The 19,213-nt window shown below is 37.4% G+C and overlaps 1 protein-coding gene across 3 annotated transcripts in view; it reads left to right on the top strand.

The window, feature by feature from the left end:
* Window positions 1–19,213, top strand: part of txnrd2.S (thioredoxin reductase 2 S homeolog) — a 76,464-nt gene that overhangs the window by 27,933 nt on the left and 29,318 nt on the right. For all 3 annotated transcript variants that reach the window (XM_041580309.1, XM_041580311.1, XM_041580310.1), the window contains exons 9-11: window positions 9,597–9,616; window positions 10,494–10,585; window positions 11,108–11,282. In XM_041580309.1, coding sequence (XP_041436243.1) covers window positions 9,597–9,616; window positions 10,494–10,585; window positions 11,108–11,282 — 287 coding nt within the window. The remainder of the gene's footprint in view (window positions 1–9,596; window positions 9,617–10,493; window positions 10,586–11,107; window positions 11,283–19,213) is intronic.

Raw genomic sequence — 19,213 nt, 5'->3', positions numbered from 1 at the left:
AGCATGCTTCTTCTTTTCTTTCCAAGTTCTGGCTTTTATTTAGTTTCCTATACCAAAACAGACAACTAAATTAGGCAGATACTATTAACAGCATTTTCAATATAACAGATCTTCTCTTGCTCTTTGGAATTCAGTAGAAAATACTCAATGTGAAACAATAAAGTATGGTAGCTCTTACTCTTACAATTAAAATTTATGGAGATGTTAAACATTGGTCTCATACTTTACAGCATAGGAGCAGAATTAATTTTGAAGGTCAACCTAGCTTTAGAGTAGGGTTGTCCATGGCTGCAGGACGATTAAAGAAAGTGTAGTCTTGGTAGGACTGGAGAGCTGCAAGATGTCGGATTCTGGCACAGACAAACTGTTGCTCCCAATTGCTTGGTAAACTATAATAATTCGAATTTGGCTGACCAATATTGTTTTGCAACAGCTAGAGAAATACAAGTTTGCTGCAGGCAGCTTTTATTAAAGATATTTGTCCTTAAAGGCCTACTGCGGTTTGCTTAGTTAGGTTAAGTAACATAGTAACATAGTTACATGTTACTTAACCTAACTAAGCAAACCGCAGTAGGCCTTTAAGGACAAATATCTTTAATAAAAGCTGCCTGCAGCAAACTTGTATTTCTCTAGCTGTTGCAAAACAATATTGGTCAGCCAAATTCGAATTATTATAGTTTACCAAGCAATTGGGAGTAACAGTTTGTCATGCAGTAGGAATACTTTTTGTATGCTAACATAACATGAGTTGGTCAAAAAAGAAAATAATGCTAACTGCACCTCTTTAAATTTCCATTAGGCAACTACAAAGTCAAAACAAAAAATGAGAACATAGTGGTCCTTTATTGTTAAAAGTTTTGTGCAGCAGCATTCAGTACAGGTACAGATATAGGATCCATTATCCTGAAACCCGTTATCCAGTAAGCTCTGAATTACGGAATTACGGTCTCCGATAGACTCCATTTAATCCAAATTTTTTAAAATAATTTCCTTTTTTTCTGTTATAATAAAACAGTATCTCATACTTGATCCAAACGATATAGTTAATCCTTATTGGAAGCAGAACCAGCCTATTTGGGTTTATTTAATGTTTACATGATTTTCTAGTAGATATAAAGTGAACTTGTCACCTACACATAAAAAGCTGCACAATGAAAGTCCTTTGCAAATTTAACATGAAACACAAATTATTTTTTTTTATTAAAACATCCATACCTGTCATAAAGGTATTTAAATATTTGAGCTGTCAATCAAATATATGCCCCACCTCTATGACTGAAGCATACAGGTGGGGCAGTCACTTTCAATTCAACACTTCCTACATATCACTGCACTTCACATTGCCCCTTCCCTCCTCAGGCTCTATAATTATGTGCACTGTGCATGGGCATTACGTTCCCCATTCTGGTGCATACACAAGATTTTGGGGTGATACAAAATTTATCTTAATAAGTGTCCACAAAATGGCTCCTGCCTGCTTGCTGTGTAAGTGTAATTCTAAGACTGAAGGAAACAAAATTTAAATAATACATATAGTGGAAGTAAAGTTTATTTTGCTCAGCTAACATGATATTAAAGAATTTGGAATTATTTCTTAGTGTGACAGGTCCCCTTTAAGGTATGTATATTCTAATTACTGAAAGATCCATTATCTGGAAAACCCCAGGTCCAGAGCTTTCTGGAGAACAGGTCCCATACCTGTATAACATGCAATTATTGTGTCCTCTGCCTGTTCCACACAGTTTGCTGGTGAAGAGGAACATTGTGCCGGGTCCCCAGCTCTAACATGTGACATTGGTATCCTAGTTTGTTTGTGTTTAGTTTGTCCGCATCCCCAGACATTTCCTTGACATGATTAATGTGAGGAGGCCGCTTAAAAAAAACGGTATCCTTTGAATACATATCGGTGAAAAGGCAGCTTTTGTCCACTTACTGTTAATGCAAGTCGTGACAGTGTAATATAGGAGTCTAATGTTTACATGCAGCATTCCCGAGCCTTAGTCAAAATAAGCCTTGAGGGGCTACTGTAGCATTTCTGTACATTATCAGCCTCTATTTCAGCAGCTGGCAGAGTGGCCGACTCACATGGACAAATCTGAACCCTGACTCACTGATTACAGAAATAGATACAAGTGGGTGTTCTTCTAATGCCTATTCACATTCTCTGCTTTTCAAAATATGGAACAAAGATATATTTAAAAATGGTGCTTAGTAGTGTCCCAATAGCCTTACAGTGTTTTCAGTTTTGGTTGCATTCTTTACAGAAACGAGCAGCAATGTGTAAATAAAATTTGTATTTCTGTTTAAATATCCTTTATTCCGAGTTAGTCATTCTCTTTTATTTGCTATGCAAACCAGCGACTTTGTCTCCTGTATATGTTGCCAATCATGTTACCTTTATTAATTAACATTATACTTAGACTCCAAGATGACAATTGGGCCAGTCCTGGGATCAACTTGGTACTGAGTTATTTTCAATAACCCTGTATAGCCTCACTTACTAAAAAGGTATCCTTCTGGAAACTATCAAGTGTATCTGACAGTACAACTATTTCAGGGAAAGAATTCCACAACTTCTCAGCTCTCATTGTAATAAACCCTTTTCCAAAAATTACATGTAACCGCCTTTCTTCTAATTGGAATGCATGGTCTTGTGTCTGCTGGAAGGACCTACTGGTAAATAATTTGTGGATTGAAAGTAGGTGACTACAAGGTAAAGGTAGCTATTTTTCCAGTTTCACAAACTTTAGAAAAGACATGTAAAATTATTAAAAGCAATTGTTAACTATTTTTCCCGGGGATTCTGGGAGTTGTAGTTTATCACTGCTGGATAGTTTCAATTGTGACTGCTTTAGGCCATTTATGCTCTCACTGTTATATACCAGCATCAGTGAGATGAGGTGGCCTTTTTTTATTGACGTTTCAGAAATATTCCCTGTTCAAGTGGCAATCATCGCCCTTGTTTAAAATAGCTCCAGCAACATGCACAACATTTTACACCATTTTAGACATATGACTGCATATTTGGCTCACCTTGTCATTGGCTGCCAGTGGTTTTATATTTTGAAAGTTTAAAGGGATTCTGTCATGGGAATTTTTTTTTTTTTTTTTCAAAATGAATCAGTTAATAGTGCTGCTCCAGTAGAATTCTGCACTGAAATCCATTTCTCAAAAGAGCAAACAGATTTTTTTTTTTATATTCAATTTTGAAATCTGCCATGGGGCTAGACATATTGTCAATTTCCCAGCTGCCCCAAGTCATGTGACTTGCGCTCTGATAAACTTCAATCACTCTTTACTGCTTTACTGCAATTTGGAGTGATATCACCCCCTCCCTTTCCCCCCCTAGCAGCCAAACAAAAGAACAATGGGAAGGTAACCAGATAACAGCTCCCTAACACAAGATAACAGCTGCCTGGTAGATCTAAGAACAACACTCAATAGTAAAAACCCATGTCTCACTGAGACACATTCAGTTACATTGAGAAGGAAAAATAGCAGCCTGCCAGAAAGCATTTCTCTCCTAAAGTGCAGGTACAAGTCACATGACTAGGGGCAGCTGGGAAATTGACAAAATGTCTAGCCCCATTTCAGATTTCAAAATTGAATATAATAAAATCTGTTTGCTCTTTTGAGAAATGGATTTCAGTGCAGAAGTCTGCTGGAGTAGCACTATTAACTGATGTGTTTTGAAAAAAACATGTTTTCCGATGACAGGATCCCTTTAAGAAAAACTTGCAGTTCTACACAGAGTATGCATATAGGTTTAAAAACCTACATAACATAGTGAATTCTTTAGTGAATTAGACTGAAATTGGTGTCATTTGTTCAGATCCCACGTATTCCTTACATGAAACCTCAAAATCTATTCTTGTCAATGTAGTCAATGTACAGCACATGTGCACACTACCAAGACTGTTTAAGGAATACCTGGGAGAAAGAAAAACTCCAGACCAATTAATTTATTTATATATTATAAAAGAATTCACTAGCTGAGGAAAAAGTTTAGTGGGAGGTGCCTAAAATGTTGGCACCCCCACTGATTTTAGGCATCCTTATCTGCTAATCGTGTTTCAAACCCCTAAGGAAGCCCCAGTAAGAATTCTAAAACCTTGGAACGTAACATTCTTCACATGTTATAAGCCACCTTGTATCAAATCTGTTTTCTTGCATAGGGCAAAAAATTTGTGACCAGTGTGTTTAGGATGGGCATTTTCGATATTCTCTATGACAGAAAAACAATTGTATCCTATTTATTCAATGATTATAGTTTTAGAGTTTTTTTTGTTGCTTCATTTAAAAGTGCATTGTAAGTGAGCATAGAAGCATAGCTGACAGTGTAAACAGAGGAATACAAATCTGATCTAACAAACCCAGACGGCTGTTTTAATTCAGGTCTGAGCTAATAGGCATAATTTCCATGAGCCATGTTTTTGCAGTGAATTATGTGGCATGAAACAAAGTCTAACAAGTTTAATTATATAAACTAATTGTAAGGTATGTGCTTATTTGGTGTGCATTTTAATTTCATACCAAATATATACAACTGTCCCAAAGTGTTTGTTTAGAATGGGTAAAGTTGAATTAAACCAAAACACATTCAGCATTATGGCTAGGCAAACAGGTCAAGATAACAATGCTGTGTTGCTCATGTTCAGCCTTTACCTTATATGTAATAAAAGTCAATAAGTTTGCCCAGGAGCAGTAACTCATAGTAACCAATGAGATGTTTGTTTTTAAACAGGTGACCAGAAAATGCTACCTGTTGCTATGGGTTACTGCTCCTGGGCAAACTTACTGCATTTTATTACATAACCCCCTTAGACTGGTAAATGAAATATAAGATTGTGCCATCTGGGGAATATGACGGTGTCCGGATTAACAAGGGTGTAACTGCAATTTATATAGAAAGAAATGGTTAGTTAACCTTTCCAGAAAATTTTTCTTTTGAATTATTCTGATTCTTTCCAGATCTCTTTACTCTTCAGGAGATGGCCTTCACGTAATTTGAGGCTTTCTAGTAAATGGGTTTTCGGATAATGAATCCCATATATGTGCCTGAACAGAATCAGTCTTGTTAAATATCTTGGCCTAACACTGTGCCACAATATGCCATTATGGCCATAAGATTTGTATAGCTTTCATTGCAATGTGTGTTTTGGGGATAAGAGAGGGCTGGGATGTTAATTTGTTGTATCATTTTAGTGCAATTTATATTGCAACCAACTCATGGGGGAACATTCAAATTTTTTTTTTTTTTTCATGAAGCTCTAAGAATTGGTGTTTTTTCTATATTACTTAAAAACTCTAAAAAGAATTAATTTATTAAGTATACAAACAATAAAAAAACTCTAATTCAAAAACTCACCAGGTAAAAGTTGTTGACTGATTAGTGATGGACTGAATCCAGGATTCGGTTTGTGATTCGGCCAGGATTTGGCCTTTTTCAGCTGGATTTGGATTCGGCCGAAGCCTACTGCCCAGCCAAACCAAATCCAAATCCTAATTTGCATATGCAAATTAGGGACGGGGAGGAAAATCACGTGACTTTTTGTCACAAAACAAGGAAGTAAAAAATGTTTACCCACCCCCAATTTGCATATGCAAATTAGGATTCGGAGGTTCGGCCGAATCAAAATTAGCGGATTCGGTGCATCCCTAATAAATATATATCTATATTCTATATCTTGAGATAATGCCAGGCCACACAGCGTTCTTTGACACCTATTTCTGTTACAGAGGAACAGAAAGCTGTTCATTTATTTTACAATATTTGCATATACTGCTTATCCTCTAATTCTTGCTGGAATAGAAGAGTAATCTGGCTATACAAAAGATGGACAGCTGTAAAATAGAACTGTCTGTATGAGCTTTTATTTTGCAGTCCAGACAATCACCTCAGGCACTTTCTTGTCACCTTCAATTCACATGGAATCTACCAGTCGCTGGCTATGGTAAGATTCTCATTTGATGGGGTGTAATGCTTGTTTTCTCAAAAAGGAAATATATATATTAGTACCAACAAGGATTACCACCGATGTTAACATCAAACGTCATTCTATACTTCTGTTACTTTCCCAAAGAGCAGAAACATACATAATGAGGCCACCCACCTCATACACTCTTTGTGGCTGACAGTGTGCTAATGCTCTTCATGGAAAAAGCGTAACCTCTCGCAATTAAGCATTAGGGACATTCTGAGGAGTGAAGACTTTATACACAAACTTGGAACAGCTGGGAGGGCAGGGTTTATAGCTGAGCAAACATGTTAGGTTGATTCAAACATGTGTTTTAAGATTTTTGAAAGAGGGCATTTGTATGCGAGCCATAATTAACATGATAGGCACTGAGCAAACACTTCATACTTCTTCTCCTTAAATTATAAACACTCCTGTTTGACAGAAAGTTGGATGGGATTATTCTTATTATTATTTATAAGGTGGTTAATTCTCTAGTCCTTTAACCTCATCCTTTCTTTTGCACATTGCCTGTTTATTTAAACCTGTTCCTGAGTAACATGCAGTACATTTCTGTCCAAATACAGGGGGGTGATTTATTGGTGCTTACTGAGCGGTAATAATTCTCACTGCTAGGTAAAACTTTAGAGTCTTTTAAATGTAATATTTTATATAAATTCCACTGAATAGATTGTATTGTTGTTCAACTGTTCAAAGCAGCCAGGCTCTGTTCTGATGAATGGACACCAGCATCAAGTTTGAAAAATGTGTCAATTTATTAAGAATTTTCCTGACTACCAGGAAAATGTTTGTGCTTTAGTTTGGAAGTTCTGATAAATGAGGAAAATCTCAAACTGTTGGGAAACCCTTTATAATGTTTCATTTTGATATATGATGTCATCCCCAAAGTTTTTAAAAAGGCAGTAACTCCCATTACTCTGCACAGCAGCCAATGTGGTCATTCCTTATTTTATTGATAATTGCAAATATTAAATTGTTCAGTATAAAAATAAAATCTGGGTAAATAGGCTGTGCAAAATAAAAAATGTTTCTAATATAGTTAGTTAGCCAAAAATGTATAAAGGCTGGGATGACTGTATGTCTAACATAATAGCCAGAACTCTACTTCCTGCTTTGCAGCTCTCTTGGTTTCCACTGATTGGTTACCAGGAAGTAACCAATCAGTGACTTGAGGTGGGAGGCACATGGGCCATAACTGCTTGCTTTTGACCTGAATGACAAGGATCAATTGCAAACTCACTGAACAGTTATGTCTCATGTGGCTCCCCTTAAAGTCGCTGACTTACTAAGTTAGAGAGCTGCAAAGCAGGAACTAGTGTTCTGTTCTTTTATATTAGGCCTCCAGTCACTCCAGCCTTTATAGATTACATTTTTGGCTAACTAACTATATTACAATTTTTTTTTTATTTTGCACAGCTTATCTATTTAGCCAACTTTTATTTGTACACCGAACTGTTGCTTTAAGGTTGTCCATTTAGAATAACTCATGTCAAAGGGTTTTATTATTCACCTAAATAAATTACACCTACAGGGCTATATGTTAGCTGAATATCCAAAATACCTATATGTTTTGCCCAAAATTACTGACTGACTGATATGCCTTCCTATAGGATTTTGCTAAACCTGGTAAGAAATTATAACTTAACCTTGAAAATGTATCAGCTACTGTGTTTGGCCAGCCATTAATATCTTTAAATCCAGGTCTAAAGGTAGGGTTGCCACCTGTCCGGATTTCACCCGGACAGTCTGGTATTTGGTCGCCCCTGACATCAATGGCCCTGCTCCTGCCCCACCTCCGATGTCATTTGCCCTGCCCATTTTCCAGCCCCAGTAAGGTGGCAACCCTATCTAAAGGTCCTTTGTGTGGGCTTTCTTTGTGACATGGGCTTTCTTTGTGAATTAATCCTTAAAGGGATACTGTCATGGAAAACATGTTTTTTTCAAAACGCATACAGAGTCAGAAAGTCATGTTCAAGGGTTCAGCTAATGAGCAGTTAATGACACACAATAGGGTACTGGTTTATTATCACAGAGAAAAATTAAAATGCTTTTAATAAAATGGAGTCTATTGGAGATGTTTTTCTTGTAATTTAAATCTTTCTGATAATGGATCTTTTTATACCTGTACTATAAAATTTAAAGGGATACTGTCATGGGAAAAACATGTTTTTTCAAAACGCATCAGTTAATAGTGCTGCTCCAGCAGACTAATGCATTGAAATCCAATTCTCAAAAGAGCAAATGGATTTTTTTATATTCAATTTTGAAATCTGACATGGGGCTGGACATATTGTCAGTTTCCCAGCTGCCCCCAGTCAAGTGACTTGTGCCTGCACTTTAGAATGGAACTACTTTCTGGCAGGCTGTTATCTCTCCTACTTAATGTAACTGAATCAGTCTCAGTGGGACTTGGCTTTTACTATTGAGTGTTGTTCTTAGATCTACCAGGGAGCTGTTATCTTGTATTAGGGAGCTGCTGTCTGGTTACCTTCCCATTGTTCTGTTGTTAGGCTGCTGGGGGGGGGGGGTGATATCACTCCAACAAGCAGTACTGCAGTAAAGAGTGACTGAAGTTTATCAGAGCACAAGTCACATGACTGGGGGCAGCTGAGAAACTGACTATGTCTAGCCCCATTTTGCAAAATAGACAGCACCCGACTTGAGGAAAGGCTAATGTAAGCCTGAAACTTTGCTGTATTTCGTCTGAATAAAGCCCTTCAAATAAAGGCTTTTTAAGAAAATTCCTGTCGGGTGCTTGGTGAATTTCGGCTGTTGGTGGCAGCCTGGGACGTGCACCAAAAAAGACTGTTTATGGAGGGTGAGTGCTGACTTCTTATCCTGTGTACAATATGTCTAGCCCCATGTCAGATTTCAAAATTGAATATAAAAATATCTGTTTGCTCTTTTGAGAAATGGATTTCAGTGCAGAATTCTGCTGGAGCAGCACTATTAACTGATGCATTTTGAAAAAAACATGTTTTCCCATGACAATATCCCTTTCAATTTTATAGTACAGGTATAAAAGATCCATTATCAGAAAGCTTTAGATTACAAGAAAACCATCTCCCATAGACTCCATTTTAATAAAATAATTTTAAAAGCTATTTAATTGTTCTCTGTAATAATAAACCAGTACCATAGTGTGTGTCATTAACTGCTCAATTAGCTGAAACCTTGAACATGACTTTCTGACTCTGTATGGCATAGTGTTCGTACAAAATGTTCCTCAGCTGCTCCCATACTTTCAATATAAAACTAATTATACAGCACAATAAATCAAATTGTCTTTAGCAAATGTTTTCTTATTAATCCCCTATTCATGGGATTTTATGACACATTCCATGTGGTGATTGTGCTAAATTTCCTCACACAGTTTGACAGTCCTGTGATTTTATTGTAGAAGCAAGTGGGAGCCAGTTCTTGCTCTGTAAAAGGTTCCTCTGCATATACATTTTGACTTTATGAGCTTGGAAGCTGCTCTGTGTACTATTTCCTCTAATAGAAGAGGAGATTACGCCTCTTAATCTTCTAATCACACAATAATTAGGATATTATTGAGGTGTGGTGTTTATGTGACAGCATGCAGTAAAGACCATTTTCTGTTTACTCTTTTGACAGATTGGTGGTTGGAGCCAGCTGTATCCTTTTACACAAGACCTGTGTGTTCTTGCTGCTCATCTAAAGGTCTATTGTTACCAGCCTGTTACTTCAAACTTTTGTTGTGTTTAGCAGTTTTTTCTCTTTACCAATAAAATGCTATACATTCAACTCAGGTTGTTGTTAAAGGGAAATTAGCCACCATATTAAGCAATGAATCACATTAGTTATTTTGGTGCATACGGTTTTATAAAGGGGCTCCTTTAAGCACTTTTTAAGTATAAAGATTAATGTTTTATTATAGTCAGTTTTTACTGCTTGGCTTTCATTCAAATAGTACTAGTTAAGCTTCAGTTTTAGTCTTCCCTAAGCTGCCACTGTCTCATTCAGACTGGCAGCCTCCATTTTTTTTACCCCATAGCCCTCTTTTCCACCAGTAATTAGCTATTCAGACATTCTGATTTTATTGAGGTTATGGACAGTCAAACTGGGCTTGCCTCAGCAAGTCTGTGTAAGACCTGCTCTGTTGCTGTAAAAAACCTGCTCTGTTGCTGTAATTCTGTCCTTGAGGAGGTCATGCAGAAGTCTCCGAGAGGACTGGCTGTTTATGACTTAAAATATCCTCTATATTTTAATATTCTAATATTAATAATATTTTCATTTGAAATCTAAATTACAGGGAAAGAAAATGTGGACCAATCATGTTGGTTTGTTCAGGAATCAAAATGCTGATGCAGTATTAATAGAAGTTTTGATCAGTTCACTGATACACATATTCCATCAATCTTATGCCCAAGAAAATCTCTGAAGTTCTTCTCCAGTGATGTGCTGTCTCTTTCAGATTCATCTGTTTTTTATTATATGTTCATGCATATGTCTTTTGTTTTGTCCACCTTCTCCTTAACTGCATTTGAATAGATGTTTCATTGGAGTGTGCAGGGTTTTTAACAGGAATTGGACTTAACACCACAGCCATGGTGAGGAGTATTCCCCTTAGAGGGTTTGATCAGGTATGTAACATTTGTTATATCTTACAGTGTTCACCTCACTTTTTTAGGTATAGTTTACCCAATGTATGGCTTATTTTGCTGAAAAACAAAACATGCTAGGTGAGCATTTTTGCCTAGCTGGGGACCAGAATTTTTGTGTTTTTCTGTAGGAACTGTATTTAACCAAGCCTCACGTAATTATTAAAGCTGTAGCTTTTTGATATGTTCCTACTTACTTTACTACTATGTTACTACTGTTATATTTTTTCCCCTACATTTCAAAAAGCTTGCCATAGGTGTAGCTCACCAAATAAAGACATCTTTGGCAAAATGGGCCTTTACAGTTGTTGGACCATTCACCCACTGGAATTCTTAAATCTGTTTTTAATATGTATCTGGCTGACCTTTGGCCAGATATTAGTCAGCAAGTTGTAGTTTGCCTGTAAATGGACCTAGAAGTACCCATGTATGGCCAGCTTTAGGGTTGTATTGCAAAGTTGTAATATAATAGAACTACTATTTAATCTATTATTACTCTTACAGCAAATGGCTTATCTAGTTGCTGATTACATGGAATCCCATGGCACAAAGTTTTTGTGGAAATGTACACCATCCCATGTGGAAAAGTTAAAGAATGGAAAACTTCAAGTCACCTGGAAGAACACACAGTCTGGGAAAGAGGGAGTCGACATATATGACACAGTTATGTGGGCTGTAGGTAAGGTGACTTTCTCTATACACAATCTCAGAAAGCATTAATATTTCTCACTCATCCACTGCTTTGTGCATGTGTTGCACACTCGCACCAAGGGACCCATTTACTAAGGGTCGAAGTGAATTTTCTAATTAAGAAACTTCGAATTTCAAAGTAATTTTTGGGTACTTCGACCATCGAATAGGCCAAATTCGACTTAGATTCAAATTAAAAATACTTCACAAATTCGACCATTTGAAAATTGAAGTACTGTATATACCCGAGTATAAGCAGAGTTTTTCAGCATCCAAAATGTGCTGAAAAAGTCTACCTCGGCTTATACTCGGGTCAGCGGTACCCAACCGAGTAGCTGAGATTGCAGTCACTTTTAATCATTCCTATACCAACAGTACACTTGGGGAGAGACTGCAATATCCCACAATGCCCTCTGTTGGTTATATGAAAGAATAACAGTGCGCCCTCTGTTGGTTATATGAAAGAATAACAGTGACTGCAATATCACACAGCGCCATCTGTTGGTTATATGAAAGAATAACAGTGACTGCAATATCACACAGAGCCATCTGTTGGTTGTATGAAAGAATAACAGTGCGCCCTCTCTTGGTTATATGAAAGATTAACAGTGACTGCAATATCACACAGCGCCATCTGTTGGTTGTATGAAAGAATAACAGTGCGCCCTCTGTTGGTTATATTAAAGAATAACAGTGACTGCAATATCACACAGCACCCTCTTTTGGTTATATGAAAGAATAAGTGACTGCAATATCACACAGCGCCCTCTGTTGGTTATATGAAGGATTAACAGTGATGGCAATATCAAACAGCACCCTCTGCACATGGTAGTGGGACAGTGGGACAATGCACACAGTAATCCGTTTGGCAATTCTCTGTCACCATCAACTTTGCAAAGAAGTCCGGTTGATCGCTGGGGGGTCGCTTTGGCAGAATGTGCGCTGCTGGGAGACAGGGCTGTAGTTGTGTCTAGGCTTATACTAGAGTCAATAAGTTTTCCCAGTTTTCGTAGGTAAAATTAGGTACCTCGGCTTATACTCGGGTCGGCTTATACTCAAGTATATACAGGACTGTCTCCTTAAAAAACTTCGACTTCGACACTTCACCACCTTAAACCTTGGCTAAGTTTTGAGAAATCGAAGGATTTTTTTGTAAAATCGTACGATTAAATCGTTCGATTCATTCGATTCGAAGTACGATCTTAAAAATCCTTCGACTTCGAATGTCGGACTAGCCTATTCGATGGTCGAGTTTTTTTCACTTCCAAATTCGACCCTTGATAAATCTGCCCCCGAGCGTTCCTCACAAAAACATTTTTTTGTACATACAGTCTCCAACACTGATAATATTAAAATGTTTTATCCAAGCTAGTAGAACATGAATAAAAGACATAGGAAAGCTGAGGGAAAAAAGCTAACCTCTCACATTACTATGAATGTAATTAACAGGATTGCGTGAAAAATGCATCTGTCTGTTTTCTGTGACCACACAACATAATTAGAGAGCAAAAAATAAATAAATATGTTTTACACAACGGAACACTTTGTTACATCTATAAGTATGAGCTGAAATGATCCATGACATTAGAAAGCTTGTGAAGTATCTGGGTAGTCAAATTTAAGACAAATTTATGCTTAATTTATGTTTATGTTTTAAATATATTGCATAAAACAGCTCATATGTAAAGGTAAGGGCACACCTGGCGATGCGGGGAGATTTAGTCACCTGGCGACTAATCTCCGCAAACAGCTTCCCCCTGTCTTCCGCCGGCTATAATGAAAAATCGCCTGTGGCATGGCACACGTGGCGCTTCGTTTTCCGAAGTTGCCTCACGAGGAAAGTTCGGGCGACTTAGGAATATGAATAAGGACATGTGAGGACATGTGAGAATTTAAAATAAATCTGTATAAATAATTTCAGCAATCTTGTGTAATCCTATTTCTTCAGAATTTCAGTGATCTCTGTCACAGGGCTGCAATTTTAATTGTAGGAGTTTGCTGTAAATTTTATCACCAGTGAAACAGAAACTTGTTCTGAGGGCCATGCTTTGATAAGTCACACATGTTTCGAGATCCTTCTGAGCTCTCACGGGGATAATGCTCCTGACTCTTTACAGTTGAGGAGTTTAACCCTTGAACCAGAGAACAAGCCCTAATACTCCCCTGATCCTTCCATTAATCAGAACATTGCTATCTGTTATATACTGTACTAGCTATATTGGTAGGAGAGGAGTGCCAACAGCAAGAAAGTAAAGTATTTCTTAAATTAAAATAACGCAATATGGGAAGTTTTTTGTAATAATAGGGTATTGTATATCTTCTTATGGGTAGATATGCTGTTGCTCAGCTATACTTGTTTATCTAGGAGAACTCCATAAAGTGCAAACTAAGCAGAAATAGATACACCTATCGAGGTGTCCTCTGAATCAAAGCAGATAATATAATTATTGAATATAAGTGTAAACTTTTGCCCAGGACTGTTGTTCTGCTCATATCAATAGGGTTTGCTAACAAATATCTATGTATGCAGAAATGGGAAAATGGACCATAGTTCACTTTCTTCTTCTCATATAGTGTCGGGCCCAACTTTCCATTTCATGGCTGACCAATCAAAATAAAAATAGCAAAACTAATAAATAAAATACAAAATATTATGGCAAATAGTAACCAAAAGTTAAATAAAAAAAATAGCAGGAGCTTATTATTATTAAATTATATATCTGTTGTCTAGAATGCTCAGGGTGTGGGGTTTTCCTGGGGTTAAGGGACCTTTCTGTAATTTGGATCACCATACTTTGTCTGGTAAAATTCATTTTAACATTAAATAAATGCAAATACTGTAGATTATTTTGCCACCAATACGGATTCAAGTTTCATTGGGATCAACTACAAGGTACTGATTTATTATGTTTACAGAGAAAAAGGAAATAACTTTTAGAAATTTGAATTATTTACTTGAAATGGGCTCTATGGGAGAGACATTTCCAAAGTTTGGAGCTTTCTCTATAACAGGTTTGAGAATACAGGATCCCATACCTGTGTATGATGGGATCAAGCACATTATAACACACAAAAAGAAAATAAAAGCACATGCATATACATTCAAATTAACAATGTCTTGCTGAATAAAACAAGTGCGGTTCTGTCTCTTCACTGTTCATCTGTGTAAGGAATTGCTTGCTTGCATTACAACCAAGCGTTCCATGTCTTATTTTTACCAAAGAGCATTGTTGGGATCTGTTATTCATACGTGACCTTACAGGGACAGTTTGGCAACTCCTAAAATGGAACCTTCATACATTTGTTTAGCTTTATACAGGTATGGGATCCATTATCAGGAAACCCATTATCCAGAAATCGCCGAATTACGGGAAGGAATTTTCCCATAGATACTATTTTATCCAAATAATCCAAATTTTTTAAAATTATTTATTTTTCTCTATAATAATAAAACAATACCTTGTACTTGATGCAAACTAAGATATAATTAATGCTTATTTTTTGGCAGATTTAAGATCCAAATTACGGAAAGATCCATTATCCAGAAAACACCAAGTCCTAAGCATTCTGGATAACACACCCCTGATGGGGCTCACCTTTGTTCCTTTTAAGTTTTCAAATTGCTAGTATGGCTAATTAACAATGATCCTTTATGCAAACAAAATCCAGAGTGCTAACTAGAGCACCAGCCATAGGATAGTAGTGTGCAGTACATCAGTACGTGTACTATTCACAGAATGCAACTGCAAAGGAAGCATGCCATCACAAACCACCCTGAAATACATTCATTAAAATAGGTTATGTAATCACATGAACACAGCGCTGACAGACCGCAGAGATTGCACCAGTTATCTGATTTTCCCGTAAAAGGCAAGTCTTTGAGGGCTGATGTATAGGTGATGGCTTAAATAATTTTGTAGATACAGTTCAGGGCTAATTTACTAACATAGGTGCTAACTTAAATGCAGTTACCAAAAGGCAATCAATCAGATGTTTGATTTCATTTTCTAAGGGCTGTTCAAAACTAATTGCTTATTAGTTGCAATTGACAAATGCAGTTATGCAATTTAACACTGGTTTTGTAAATCGGTCTCTATGTAAGCTTCAGATAGGATAAATTAATGTAAGCTTCTCCTGTACAGTGCAATGGAAGACACTGAAGCATATTTATGGGTGCTTAGATAGTTACCCTCTTATTCACATTCAGTGGTTCTAACTTCTTATCTGATGTCCATTAAAGGGGTAGTTTACAGTTCAGGTTACTTTTTACAAGCTGAATTAAATTTCAAATTCACTTTTTTTTTTTTTTTTTTTTTTTTTTACTTTTTAATGTTTTTTTTTTTTAATCATTTGCCTTCCTCATCTGCTGCTTTCTGCTTTCACATTGGGATCAATGGCAGCTAAAATTATTGCTCAATGAGGCCTCCGTTGTACATTTTATTGCTTATCTTTCTATTCAGTCCATAGTCTGTCATTTTCGGTTTCTCATTGAAACAATTGTCTAGTTGCTAGGGTACATTGTGCCTAGCAGTCAAATAGCTGCTGAATTCTACATTGGATAGCTGCTGAACAAAAAGTTTTACATGCCATACAAAAATGAAGACCAATTGCAAATGGTCTCAGTATATCACCATACATCATACTTACATTTGATTTGAAGGTAAACTATCCCTCTAAGGGCTTGTACTGACGAGCGGTTGTAGCTGTGCTCCCCTGCGTTCCGTTTTTCTGCGTTCAGCTGCAGGGGAGCGCAGGAATAGACGCATTACGTTTTTTCCAATGGGGCTATACTCACACAGGCGTGTGTAGGCGCCGAACACAGGTTGAGACGCAACATGCTGCACTTTTCCTGCGTTCGGCGCCTACAGGCGCCTGTGTGAGTACAGCCCCATTGGAAAAAACGTAATGCGTCTATTCCTGCGCTCTCCTGCGGCTATATGCAGAAAAACGGAACGCAGGGGAGCGCAGCTACAACCGCTCGTCAGTAAGAGCCCTAAAGAAGGTTGCTGGTGTGTGTTTGTGCATATGCACACTTATAGGCTTGCTAGTAGAGAATAGAAATGTTCTCCTGCCTTTGGTGGCATGTTCATTGAAATGCTACACACCTTATCCGTTGTGTATTAATGTGTTGCATACTGTATGTTTCCTGGATACCTGGCCATTCCAGTCACATTTCTGGCTAAGAATTAAAGGCTACAAGCCATTTTGCAGATTGTAGGCCATTCTGTGCCCGTCACCACTCCTTAAAAGAGAAGGAAAGGTCTTTTAAATTGGGGGTGCCAAGCAGTTGCCTCTCTAAAAAGACATAAAGCCTGAGCTCAGTCCATTAGGGTGCTCCTCATATAACCGTATGTTTTATCTTTACTGATACACTTACACCATATAATTCACTCTTGCAGTTGAACATTGCATCTTGCAGTTCTAAATTTGATATTGATTATTATCTGCATGTGCTTTCACATTCAGATCTTATTGCTGAGATCTGTTTATTGGTTCCATGTTTCCTTTATGTATAAAGCTTCTGAAATGAGCAGCAGGTCCTTCGCTTCATTTGGCGTGGAGAGAACTTAAATAAAAAAATATATTAAACATGTCAGAAAGCAGCCAAGATTTTTTTTCTTGCATTTGGCTCCACAAATTCACAGACTGGACCTCTACACATCAGAGAAAATTTGATTTACTGGAGGTGGAAAGAAAAAAAAAAAAAAAAGCCAGACCAAGGAGTCAGGGGATTAAGACTGCATGTGAAAATGTTGAAGCATTTGAAAACCTTAACAACTTGACTAAATGCTTTGGGGTCCAGCTTACAAAATGCTTACAAATTTGATACAAAATCCAATTGCCAAATGTAATTCTAGTTGAGGAATTTGAGCTAGCGTGGCTGGCTGCCATTTCAAATCCAGTATTAGAGTAAAGTTTTAATTGCACTTTGATATGTCCAGTAGACTGGTTTGGATGGCTTGGAAGAGTGAAAATTAAGGGGTGTTTGAGAATAGAGGTTTTTTTTTATGTGACTATTGGGAGATTAAAGCAAGCTGTTCACAGGTGGGGACAGTAAATTGGAAAACCTTAAGTGCTGTGGCTTTGACAAACTCAGCTGTTGTTTTTGTCATAGCATACTGGGCTTGGTAGTTATGTGCTGAATGGAGTTCATCCCCTACCCTTGCGTGCTAAGCTGGCTTTTGGCTCCACACAGACAGGAAAAGGGGGAAGCTGGGAAACCCCATTAGCTATCCATTTGCAGAAGATCCAGACCAAAACTCTCAATACACAAAGAGCTACAACAGTAGGATGTTGTTTCACATCCGAGCCAAGATAAGGTCCTGGGGGTTTATTATTTTTGTTGCTTGATAGCATCAGCTTGGAGAACAGCGGGCACAGAGAGAACAGCAGATCTCTGTCCCAGAGGGGATGACAGGAGGAAAGACAGACAGATAGCCGAGTGCCGACAACTTGAGTCAGAGATCCCAGAGGAAGTGTTAGTTTGAGCAGATGAAATGTATAGGCCGAGGTCCTCACCAAGGCCTGCAGAGCTGGGCATTGTTATTTTCTGTGGAAAGGAGGAAGGTGTGAGGGTCTCTGCATTCCTGTCAGATGTAGGAAAGTATTTCTGTTATTGATGCATATCATTCAGCATTGACAGGCTTGCTTTTTCCATGTTTTTGCTCCAAAATTGTCTGGCTCTTACTTCAAAGGACTTGCTTCTTTTTCAAGTAAATATTTATTTTGTGCCTTGTGTTTGCCCGGCTTTCTACTGCTTGTTAAATGTCCAGGTGAAACCCTTCCTTTCCATTCAGTTTGCTTCCATTGGAGAATTACAATTAACACAAATTGTTTTAAATTGTTTTGCTATTAATCCTTATTTTTTATTGTTATATATCCTCTAGTGCCCTGTGGATTGTTTCCTCCTTTGGCATGTTATGCCCCAGGCTACAGAATTCCAAGAAAGGCCACATCACAATGAATTACACTAGTTTATACACTGGGAAAGCTAAAAAGCTTTTTTAAATTTTTTTTGTTATATCAAAGCAAAACAATTGTATGGATTTAACAATGATTATATCATTGTGTACTTTTTATTATAATCAAGTAACCTTTAACTGTGCCCTCTGCCTGCATTCCTGGCACATGTGTTCATTTGAAAATAATACAACAACACAGAATCAATTAGTCAACATTGTGTACTTCGTTCAGGCTAAGATCACATTTCATTTTGTTTTGGTTACATATATCATGGTAGTTAAGTTCTGTTTTAATGCTGACTATGCTAAACCAGCCCCTTTCAGGTAAACCTATACTGTACCAGTTTAATACTCGGCAGCAGTTGTTTGACTTAAGAGGAAGGCACAGATATACAGTCATATGAGAAATTTTGGGAATCCCTCTCAGCCTGCATAATAATTTACTCCACTTTCAACAAAAAAAGATAACAGTGGTATGTTTTTCATTTCCCAGTACTGAGTACTGGAGTGTTTTGTGAACAAAGATTTTTAATGAAGCAGTATTCAGTTGTAGGAAATTAAATCAAATGTGAAAACTGTCTGTGCAAAAATGTGGGTACCCTTGTAATTTTGCTAATTTGAATGCATGTAACTGCTCAATACTGATTACTGGCAACACCAAATTGGTTGGATTAGCTCATTAAGCCTTGAACGTCATAGGCAGGTGTGTCCAATCATTAGAAGAGGTGTTTAAGGTGGCCAATTGCAGGTTGTGTTTCTGTTTGACTCTCCTCTAAATAGTGGTAGCATGGGATTCTCAAAGCAACTACCAAAAGATCTGAAAACAAAGATTGTTCAGTATCACAGTTTGGGGGAAGGCTACAAAAAGCTATCTCAGAGGTTTAAAGTGTCAGTTTCAACTGTAAGGAATGTAATCAAGAAATGGAAGGCCACAGGCACAGTTGCTGTAAAACCCAGG

Source organism: Xenopus laevis, chromosome 1S (assembly GCF_017654675.1).
Source record: "Xenopus laevis strain J_2021 chromosome 1S, Xenopus_laevis_v10.1, whole genome shotgun sequence".
In the NCBI taxonomy this organism is placed as follows: domain Eukaryota; kingdom Metazoa; phylum Chordata; class Amphibia; order Anura; family Pipidae; genus Xenopus; species Xenopus laevis.
Note: the sequence above shows the minus strand (reverse complement) of the source record. Positions and strands in the feature narration are given on the sequence as shown.